This window comes from Tachypleus tridentatus, chromosome 8 (genome assembly GCF_004210375.1).
Source record: "Tachypleus tridentatus isolate NWPU-2018 chromosome 8, ASM421037v1, whole genome shotgun sequence".
In the NCBI taxonomy this organism is placed as follows: Eukaryota; Metazoa; Arthropoda; class Merostomata; order Xiphosura; family Limulidae; genus Tachypleus; species Tachypleus tridentatus.
The window spans coordinates 41,691,791-41,704,012 of record NC_134832.1 but is presented as its reverse complement, the minus strand read 5'-3'; the positions used below and the strand labels follow the sequence as shown (position 1 = coordinate 41,704,012).

The following is a 12,222-nucleotide window of genomic DNA, read 5'->3' as shown; positions in this document are numbered from 1 at the left end:
TATATTGTTAAATGTATATTGTGCAAGTCCCACCTGTTCTCTGAATTTGTAGAAAATTCTCAGGTGTAAGAATCAGCAATATATGTTTTATGAAAACACAAGTGTATCTTCAAATATTGTTGGCAAGTGAACTTATGAGAATATCTCCTTAAAGTTTATAAATTGACATGTTAAGAGACAGTTAAAAATAATATAGCTGGTCTGCTACAGTCAGTATACTAATAAGCCTTCAAAGGTATAATTGTGATAAACTTTCACTAATTGAAAAACTACAGACATTTGACCAGGAATGCTTATATATTTCAAACATTAAAAACCGTTCAACTTCAGAGAATTAACTTCAGACACTAGCATTTCTATGTGGATATAGAAAAGTGAGGTTGTAAACCTCTTTAGCTAAAACACAAATAGAGTTAGCTAGCATTCCTGTCAAATGAAATGTATGTGTATCAACATAAAACTAATTTATTCGTTGTGGGCCTGGACCATTGATAAAATATTCAGTTCCAGACTAGAAAGAAGACTGAATATTGTTTGTGAGCTTGTAAAATTTTAGTATATAAATAATTATTTCTCAAAACTATTTTTAATAACTGTTATTATAAATTGTATTTTTTTTTGTATATCAAAATTGATTTGTGTTAAGAAAGAAACTTGTGTGTATTAATCCCGTTGGCAAATATCATAAATTTAATACATAGTGACATTTAATTATCTTCTAAATTAAAATTAAAATTTCTAGCTATTTGAAATTGTAATATGTAATGTATGTAGCATAATTAGTTGTAGACTAATAGATAAATTATAATATGTAACATATATAATAAATATCAATATTATTTTCATTTCTTACCTTAGAGTTCATCAACTCCTGAGTGCTTTTTGGTATGGTTAAAGCTTTATCTACAATTTGTTTGTACTCATCACAAATCCTACAAGATAAAAACTTATACATGTAATGCCATGTTAGTTAAAATTAAATAAAAGTAGGCATTTCTGAAGAAGACTAACAAATTGCATGTTAAATATATAGAGCAATCAAACAATTTCTCTTAAGTTTTTAGTTTTTTCACAACTGTATAATCAAAGTATATTTTCTTTAACAATAAATCATTAATTCTTGGTGTTCTTGTGTGTCAAACATATGTGCAAACACAAATATCTTAACCTTTAGTGAATACAGTGTATACAGTGTAACATGTTGTTTAACACATTTACTGCCACAGTAATTATATCTCATGCACTAAGCCAATAATGTACAGTGACTTTTATTGTTTACTTGTGTCAAAGAGGCATTAAAAACAGGAAGTTCAATTCCAATAACTGTTCAGCAAACCTATTCCTTTCAGCAACCATCCTATTCACAAAATCCTCCACAATAAGCAGTTTGAAAATTCCAACTGGAACAGCCTCTTGTAGCAAACCTGTAACCAGTTGAGGCTATGCAATAAAATAAATATTAGTTGGACTGATACATTTAGCTTGAACAATCAGCCACCTGTCAGTTTATACCAGTATTCCAGTGCACTGTCAGTGTCTGGGTTATTGTATCTGCCATGGATGAAGCAGTTTGAAAAAAAACATAGTATTTACACTCCAGTCCTCTTCAATCATCAGGCTCACAAGCACTGTGTTAATAATTACTACCTACTTCATCCTCTTCAAATGACTGTGCATTGGAATTTTGTAAATTACTTGCAGTTTCATTTAGAGTAAAACTCTAAACAACTTTGCTATCTTGTTGCCATAATAGTAATCAAAACAAGGCACTGCAGAAATCTCAGGTCATGTGAACTGAAATTTTAGTAAAAAAATATTTTCTACTATTCGAAAGAGGGTAACACACGTGCATGATCATTGTACAATACTAAAGGACTGTTTTTGCTTACACATAGTTATAGCATCTTTGATGATTGATGTGTTAACACATCATTAGTGCCTGATTAATAGAAATGACTCATTAGTACTTCATTAATGATGAACATGTTAATCCAACAATAATAGTAAGGCTTTTCTCAATTGTACAGAATTTTCAGTCATCGTGTATGTCTATTATTATGTTTATTAGGGTGAAAACCTGAAGGTGAAGAATAGAAGTGATATAAATAAACAAACGAAAAAGGTTATAGTTATTACCATGAGATAAGACTTTATTAGTTAAAAGAAGTTATATCAACAAAAATCATAAATAGCAAGAGTACTACAAGTGACTCAATGCAATCTAATTATTTTAGGATTTCATTTTCTAGTTCGTTGATTTACAACAGTAAGTATATTTTACAATTTTTTTATACTGGATGATTTTCATTAAGGCATCTTATTTTAATTATGATCTGTAATAACTGATGTAGTTCTGAACTAGTTGGCTTACTTTTGACTAATAACATACATAATTTTTGTAAGGGTCAGATATGTTTTAAAATTATCTTTCACAAATTATCAGTGTTACCTTTTAGCTCTTTTGAATATTTGTAGAGAATAATAACCCAATAAACAATAGATTCCTACTTTCTTCTATATATACTTCCTTCTGTTTAATAGATTTTACAAAAATACAACTTAACAACTTATGCATAATTTTTTATTTGCTATCTTTTTTATGTCAGGATAGGTTATCAACTTAAAAATATTTTAATAAATTTATAAAATGACTATTGTCAAGTAGATAAGATAATAAACTAGATGACATAACTGTGAAGGTAATAATAATAATATTAGTTGTATAATAATAATATTATTAATAATATTACAATAATATTAGTGTAAATTAATATTTATTGTGCAATAAAAAAGGCTACACACTTTTTAAATTAAATTATCTAATACCCTCTCATTTTATGCTTACTGTTGATAAACTGATTAGATTAGATTAGAATTTATAACATTAAAAAAAATCTGTGCTTAGTTTTTTTATGGTGTTACCTTTTACTTTCTTCCTGGTGCTCATTTGAGATGTGATTCAATAACTTTTCCAAAAGGATCTCTGTTTGGCTAGCTAAAGACTCATAAAGTTCCCGAAAATCCAACTGGAACATTCCGAGGTCAACAATTTTGTCTGCAGTGTACATAAATTTGTTGATCCAAGATTTATACTCATAAACCTGTTTTCTCCATACTTCAAAGCTGTTCTCAGACTCAAGCATATTAAATAGTGATTTTTCAGCCTAATGAAGATGCATTATTCAGAAATAAAAAAATCATAAATTAAAAAATACATCAAAAATGTTATCATAAAACTGTTTTTGAACAAAATTTACAGATTTAAGACATATTTTAGGATAGCAACAACTATTTTAGAATTAGGACCTCCTTCTGTTATACACCTTTTTCTTTTATTTACTAACATCTCTAACTGAACACTTCAATGAATGAAGTTCTTAAAAATAAGTTCAAACAGTGTTAGGTAGTGCAAATCAAAGACCTGTATATCACATAACAAGGTTCTTGAAATTTCAGTGGAAAAACAGCTAGAAGGTTTCTATGGAAAAATTTAATATCTAATAAACTTAATAAAATATCAAATTAAAAGTATTCATATATTACTAATAATGTAAATGAAGATAATTTATCTTTACAGGAAAACTTTGCAAAAAAAGCAAAAAAAGCATGTATATGACTTATTGCAAAAGTTTTACTATATCAAAGAAAGAAAAAATAGTTTTTTGAATCAATAATAAAAGTGAGTTTGGTAAACCTTAGACACAGAATTATAAATTCAAAATGCAAAAAATTATTTTTTTAAAGTTCAGAAGTTGACATTTTTCATACACTGAAAATGTATTATAAATAGGTACTTACTTCGTCTTACATAAAGCTATCTCAACCATTTCTGCCCTCTATGCATTGTAAAACATTTTCATGATCAACCTGTCAGTTAATATACTTCACCAATGTACATATCATGTGAATACTCTCCACTATTAGTATTGCATCACCTATATTCGCACAGCTACCTCCCTCTGCTATTGTCATTCAATCCTCACTTTCGTGGCAAGTTATAAAAGAAGAACACCAGCCAAGGGTAGAGGAAGTAAGCAGCTGTCAGAAATGCATTTTCAGTGCATGAAACAAGTTAACTTCCAATATGGTCTTACCTCCTTTCATACAAAACTTAAATTCAACACTGCAAAGTTTTGGCATACAATGTGGGAACCAAGTGGAAAGTGACTGCCCTGAATGAATGTATGTGCTTTGAGATGAAAATGAAGCACACTTATGAGGTACCATACTAACTTCTGGAACAGGTATGCTCTTTGCTCATGAAGTAGGAAATGAATCTGACATAGGTGTGATCCACACTAAAATATAAACAGAATTAGCTACATACACATACAACCTCAACCAGACAAATGATATTTCATGACTTGTCCTTGGCATTAGAAGGTTGATGATAAAAAAAAAGGATAAATTATGACATAAACATAGAGGCTAGGCCACGTGGACTGTGTTATCTATATATATGCATAACAAGCCTAATCATAAGTATGCAGGAATTAAGAGGTGGAAGTTAGCTTCTGGCTGAAACTGGACAAACTCCCAAAACCACTTTAGGAACAAGAAGTATAATACACCAAAACTAGCATTACAGGGTCTTGGTGTTGCCTCAAATCAACCTCATGAACAAAGCAATATCTGTAACCAGTGTCACGAACAGAAATCACTCATCTCCCAGTCATAAATACAGGAAAGAGATATCCAGCATCTAGAATTATTAGGAAAATATGGAACACTTACTCAACCATAGGAACAGTGCACTTATGTCCTGTATCTGTCACTGAGAAGCAAGTGAAGTCCCCCAAACTCAATTGTAGGAGCTGGAAAAGAACCTCCTGCAACCAGAATTAATGAGAATAGGAGTCTCTACCATAAACAACTATAAGAATGGGAGAATGTCATCCTGCACCTAGTTTTAAGAGGAGAATTTTGTATAGGCTGGGCCTGCTCCAACCTATTTGTTACTTTATTTTGACAGCAGTCCACCTGATAAAAAGCATCCAGGGGAAATGGAAGGAGGGAGATCAGCCTTGCCCTCTTCTAACTGGTAAAGTAAATTTCTAGTCTCACTCATGATCCATCTTTTCAGAGACTAAGAAATGGGTAAGAACTCCCATGTTACACTGAAAGAAAAAAGGGGGAATTAAATGTGGTGGGGAGTCCAGAGGACCATCACACTAGAGAAAGTACAATGGGTATCTGTAATTCCCTACTTTTAAAAGTATATCACTCCCAATTAATTCAATCAAAAGGTCAGCAAGCATGGGTGATAATCCCCTTCTGCTTTACTCAGGAAGTCCATGAGTGATGGTCTCCAAATGATATATACATATACATACCACAGTGTGTGTATTAAGTGGTCTTGTTGAAACATCCCATTCCTACAGTGAGTGTTATAGTGTATATCTGACCAGGCAAAAAGATATGACAAAATGATGAATAAGGTGAGAAAACACATTGTGGAGGTGGGGGCCTTCCACGAAGGAGTTAGAATACACCAGCCTAATGAGTTATTATGAAAAATGGAAGGTTTCCAGGGTATAAAAGTTGGGAAATTGAACCCCAAAAGTAGTCAGGAAATACCACATAAAACTGTAAGGAGAGAACTAGACAAAAGTTGATCAGTATCAGTACCAGTGAGAGGTGAAAGTGATAGTCAAACAGCATCCATGAGCAGCACAAGTCTTAGGGATGAAAGACCAGTTAAGCAGTATGACATAAGAGAAATGGTAGAAGAAGCAGGTAACATTGAAAACAGAAATATCTAATTTGTGATTTCCATGAGCAATGAGGAGAAGAAAATAAAATCTTGAGGGGAGAGAGGATGATGGAACATGAAAATGAAAGTTCAAAGGAAGGATGGTAAAGATGTAAAGAATCACACTAAGATCCCAATCATGCATATTAAAGGAACATAAAGGATGCATGACTTGAAATAATAAAAATGGAGAGAAATGAAAGGGGAAGACAAAACCTGCAGAAAAGGAATGTGTTTGACAAGGCTGTCTGATATCTAGAAATGACCAAAGTGGAGAACCCTTTGTCAAACAACCAGGTGAAGAACAAGGAAAGAGAATGAACAGAAGAGTAGGAAGGAAGAAACTTACAACAAATAAATCAAGGTCTTAAGGTATACTCTCACCTATGTGGTAAATGGACATGAAAGAACGACTAAGGGTACAAGAAAAAAAAAAGATGTAACACAAGGAGTCAATCCCTGGGCTGAAACAATGCACCTGACAAAAGCCATGTGTGAAGGCAGAATGTGATGACATCTGGACGAACAATATATAACTGAAATCAACAGAATACAGATTTAAGGGTAGATGAAGGTTATACAAGTAAAGGCTGGAGCAGTGAGAATGATGGTTATATTGGCCAAGACAGTAGAACAAGACATGGTGTGATTTGGAATAAAAATAGAACTCTTGAAAGAACATCAAATAAGATAGTAAGCATAATTGTGAAGAATCCTCCAAACTTGACTGAACACGACTACCCCCCAAAGTTAGTGGATAATAAACAGAAGAAGAAAGAAAAGGAAATTTGGTGACCCAGTGGAGAAAGGCATAAATCAGTTATCTCCAATTGAGAACATATCCACCTACAGGCCTGTAGATTAAGAGACTATTCCATATGGAGAATCTTGTTGGGAGGAGGTAATCAATCCACTACCAGATTTAGGAGAAAAGGCAAGTGAAGACTACAAAGTGGTAATTGTGGGCCCAGAAATGAGATTTAGGATCTGAAAACACAGAGACCTTGAACTGCTACTCCCTGGCTCTGTGATATGAGTTACTACAGTGGAGATGTCAGAATGTAACATAACCACCCATTCCATGACAGAGAGAGGAAGGAAGTAGGATAAAGCTTGATGAACTGCCAAAGACTTGAGAATGGTGATATGGAAAGATGAACTCCAAGCTGTAGATTACGAGGATAAAATGACATTACTAGTGTCATGAACATAAGAAAAGAAACCAAAGCAAAGCTCAGCTCTGTAACCAGGAAAAAATAAAACATGTCAGTGATGGAACAAAACAAACATTTAAGTTCTAAGTTTACAAAATTAGTATGATAAGGCACATAGTGAAGAATTACAAAAAAACAACAACATTTATTCAGATAGAACAATCAAGTACATACGAGGACTGTTCAAAAAATACGCGGACTGACGTCATAAAACAAAATGTACTTTATTTAGAAGTTACAGGTCTGGGACCCCTTCAAAGTACTCTCCTCCCCAACGCACACACTTATCCCAACGGTATTTCCACTTGTTGAAACAGTCCTGGTACGCTTCTTTTGTAATGTCCTCCAGCTCCTTCGTCGCATTTGCCTTAATCTCGGGAATCGTCTCAAATCTTCTTCCTTTCAAGGGTCTTTTGAGTTTGGGGAACAAGAAAAACTCGCAAGGAGCAAGGGCAGGTGAGTAGGGGGGTGGGGAAGAACAGTGATCAAGTGTTTGGCCAAAAACTCACGAGTTCTGAGGCACAAATTTCGCAGCAACGCGGTGCATCTTCAATTTTTCGGTCAAAATCTCGTAACAAGATCCAACTGATAATCCCATACTCTTCAGCAAGCTCCCTGACAGTCAGACGTCGATTTGCCCGCACCAGGGTGTTGATTTTGTCGACGTGTGGGTCGTCAGTTGACGTGGAAGGACGTCCAAAACGCTCATTATCTTCAATGGACTGTCGACCATCCTTAAAACGTTCATGCCACTTGAAACATGCCATACGCTTCATAGCAACATCACCGTAAGCCGTGTTGAGCATAGCAAAAGTTTTAGTGGCAGATTTTCCAAGTTTAACACAAAATTTCATAGCAAGTCGTTGCTCCTTCAGGTCATTCATTCTGAAATCCGCCAAACGAAAAAATCGCACTTCACTTAAAACCGCGTAGCTAATACACAAATGAAGATATTTGCAATCGAGAAATGGCGTCGTAATCAGCTGATTTGTGCAAACCTAGCGACACCAAGCGGATTCCCCTGAAACCAACTGGAGCCGCGCAATTCAAACAGTCCGCGTATTTTTTGAACAGACCTCGTATTACTAGTATGTAATCTACAAACTATCTATATCTACCTAATTAACAAAGTACTTATAAGTATCAAATAGACAACCATCTTAAGTGTATCTAGCCCACAAAATATGTAATAATAATAACTGTGCAAAATGACTAAGATTACCTAGAAAACACATTAATAATCCATATCTAACTTACAATTCATCTGAAGTAATCTAGATGACAAAGGACACATAATTACATCCAACACTGAAGAAAATTATGAGAATAAAGCATGGAGATAAAAACAATGAAAAATATAATTCTTATAGATTAGTGAATTACATGTTACTAGTAGAGATATGTAACATACAAGCTATTTAAACATATATAGTTAAAAAAGTACTGATAAATATCAGACAAACCATCTAAATCGGCATAGTCCATAAAATAATAAAAAATTGTGCAAACCAATGAAAATTACCTAGAAAACACATTAAGAATCAATATCTAATTCACAAATCCTCTAAATTAACCTAAAGGGAAAAGGACACATATTTAAGTCCTACACTAACAAAAATTAAGATGATAAAACACACAGTTAAGATTGATGAAGAAAATTATTAAAAGATAATAAGAATTGTTTGTCTGAAGTTAAGCACAAAGTTTCACAATGGGTTATCTATGCTCTGTCCACCATGGGTATTGAAACCCTGTTTCTGGTATTTTAAATCCACAGACATACTGTTGCACCATTTGGGAGCTGGAATAACAAATAAGATGTTACAAGTAGTAATCATGTGTAACTTGCAATCAATCTAAACATACTTAGTTAAAGAACTTAGTGAAAATAACCTAACAAGCCCTTGAAATTTGTTAAGTCTACAAAGTACTTAATATTAATGAATATGCAAAGAAAAACAACAAAGTAATAATCAATATCTAACTTGCAATGCCTCTAAAGACACATAGATGACAAATGACACATAAAGTTCTAACACAACAAAGTCCAAACAGTGATGACACAAAATACTTAATTCTTCCATTTTTAGATAAGGGCAAAGTCACACAAAGGGTATTGGAGCCAAGCTACAAGTGTATTAACCAGGTGTGAAGTATTCATGTTGAAATACTTATCATGGATTCCCTGATAGAGCTGAAAGCAACAGGAGAAAGGACAGGAAGAACAATTTACCACCAAAGTGAATGACATTGCAGTACAGAAGTGGGTGGAAGGTGAAAACTCTTTAAGAAGTGTACAGTGTAACAGATCAAAATAAGCTACTAGAGAAAAAGAGTCCAAATTGTTTTCTTTCTCAGAAACAATGCCATGTGAAAAATAAGAAGAAATAACTGTTGAACAGACAAACATTGCTTCCTGCAAATTAAGACATAAACTTTCTTTGCAGATAAAGTCTAACCTGATTCCTGAGAAGCTGTCTAACAATAACATTTTCGAATGTAACAGGAAATGCATAGTTGACACAATGTTTGCAATTCATGAGATCTCTTATAATTCAGTAGCAAGATAAATCATTACAAATAACCATGTTTATAAATGATAGTAGCATGCAAAAAAACAACTAAACAATGCTGTACCAATGGAGAAGGTGTGAAAGGAGGTAAGACCATATCAGAAGTTAACATTTTTCTTGTGTATTTCTTTTAGAATCTGCCAATTCTTAAAAGTGAGGATTGAGTGAGAATGGCAAAAAGAGCTAAGCTGCTTCAATATAGGTAGCACAATACTATTGGTGGAAAGTAGTCACATGATATGTACATGTTGTGAAATGGTGCATAATTGATGGGGGTATATAAATTGGTGCACTGATTGAGAAAAGTTTTTAACAATGCTTAAAGAGCAGAAGAAATTTGAGATAGTTGTGTTTGCAATCATACTGGAATAATTATTATTAAAACAATGCAACACATATAATACAATATGTTAATAATATAATAACACTTATATTATTTATTGCTAAAGTACAGTTTATTAATACAATCACACTGTCTGCTTTAAACTCAATTATCAAATAATACAAATATTACTATGTAACCAAGAGTTTACCAACACAGTTACATAATAAACTCTCCAAAGACACAAGAATTGCTTACTAACACAATCACATTGTAGTGTTAATGAACAAAATGATACAGACATTATGATTTTTTTGGTTTTAAAACACTTAAGTAACACACTCTGATACAGACACAAATATCAGACACTAAATATTCCACTTAATAAATCAAATAACAAAAGTATTTAAAATTTTTACTGTCAGAATATAGTCTTCTAACATAGTTCAATGCAGAACTTCATATAGTTTTACATTAGTCTGCTATATTGCTGTAATTTACACAATATTTAATTATTCTTTTTAATTTGTCTTGTGAGGTTCATTAACATGTATTTCTTTACATCTTGCAAATGTTTAGTATAATTTAATTGGTCCTGAAGTCTCCACAATGTTCTATTTACAAAGGCTTTCAGTAAATTCTTAAATTGGAAAAACACATTATAGCAAAAAAATATCTAATAATAATGGCCTCTGAAGACAATACATAAAAAAAGCTTTGTGTGTGTGTGTTTTCATACAGCAAAGCCACATTGGGCTATCTGATGAGCCCACTGAGGGGAATCGAACCTCTGATTTTAGCATTGTAAATCTGGAGACATACCGCTGTACTAGCGGGGAGAAAAAAGCTTTAATGAAGAAATGTAGTAGAAAATTTATTGTTGTTTTAGTAAAAACCTACACATTGGACTGTGTTTTCTGTCCACTGTAGTGAATTGAACTCATGAATTTAGAGATTTAAATCCATAAAGTTACTGCTGACCCACTGGGCTTGGGGACTTCTAAAAAGTTAGAATTCAGTCAGTTTTGCTGAGGTTTGTTCTTGTAATTATAAATATATTTAGAATAACTTATAAATTTTACAAATGCTCTTAAATGTCTACTACATCTATCACACATATATATATCAAGCAGAAATGTTGTTTGTGCATATACACTTCTCACCTACAATTGGCATGCACCTTCAGGACCTCTACAGAAAGTCTTGATGGATCAACACATAAACTTAGTTCTCTATGTTATCCCCCTTGGCCACTATGTATTTTACCTACTATTTTACTGATATCTATTCAACTCTGAAAGTACTCTTAGGGCCCTCCTAAGAGTGATATTGGTGGGCTTGCATTTGGATCTAATCTTTGTATGTTACTTTCTAAGGACTACTGTGTCTTCTCCCTGTGTGCTGAGTAGATATATCAGATATTTGAGTATCATAGGCATATGGGATGGCTTTGGCATGACTGTAACCATTCTGCACATTGCTCAAGCCTACTCAGTTAGAGACTGCATGATGGTTCCCATGTCTAAATACGTCATATGCAGAGATTTTGTTTTTAATCTGTAATTTGTCTCAAAAGGACTGTGTACATCCTGCCCTTCCATCATTGCTGTGGGTTCATACTAAATTTTGTACTTGGCTGCACCACTAGAAGTAACATGTTAGGCAGCACAAACATAAGCAGTTTTTCTATTATCTCATAGTTAGCCATCATAATAAAATATAAAATGATTAAATATAATAGAAAAAACTATTAATTCTTTATATTTTAACATAATCACTGATCAAATGATGCAAATAAATTTCCTACTTTAATAACTTGAAAACATACCTCACCATCTAAAATGTAAAGATACTTATTAAAGTTGTTCATGTATTTCTGAGGATGCTGGAATTGTTCTTTGAGAACAGTTAATATCTGTGTCTTAAGAGAAGTAATCACTTCCTCTAAGATAACAGGTTGAAGTGGAGATTTGGATTCTAGAATTCTTGTATGTTCCTATTTATAAAAAAAAAAAAGTATTTGAGGTATAAAAGAAATACATTATAAGTTCAACTATAAATCATATTAAGTAGTATTAAAACCAAAGCCTCAAAAGTGCATCTGATATTTACCTATTACATTTTATGATATTCAAAAGGTAGATAATCAGGTACAAGATTGTTTGACCTAGAAAATAAATCATTTCAAATAGTGTGTGTTGATAAAATTAATAATTGATAATGTGGTATGGAGTGGGAATGGTCTCATTCTTTGAAATTATGGATTACTGCTAGTTTCAAGTACTGAAAAGCAGCTATTAAAATGAATAAATATTAGAAAAAATAAACCTTTAGATGGCAAAAGAGATATCATTTTCAAAA

The 12,222-nt window shown here is 32.8% G+C and overlaps 1 protein-coding gene across 1 annotated transcript in view; it reads right to left on the bottom strand.

Annotated features, from left to right (window-relative positions):
* The window catches only part of LOC143223890 (dynein axonemal heavy chain 7-like), a 71,126-nt gene that overhangs the window by 8,524 nt on the left and 50,380 nt on the right, over positions 1 to 12,222 (bottom strand). Inside the window, exons 9-11 of the mRNA XM_076452365.1 lie at positions 11,690 to 11,857; positions 2,923 to 3,164; positions 854 to 932 (exon numbers count right to left, since the gene is read on the bottom strand). Coding sequence (XP_076308480.1) covers positions 854 to 932; positions 2,923 to 3,164; positions 11,690 to 11,857 — 489 coding nt within the window. The remainder of the gene's footprint in view (positions 1 to 853; positions 933 to 2,922; positions 3,165 to 11,689; positions 11,858 to 12,222) is intronic.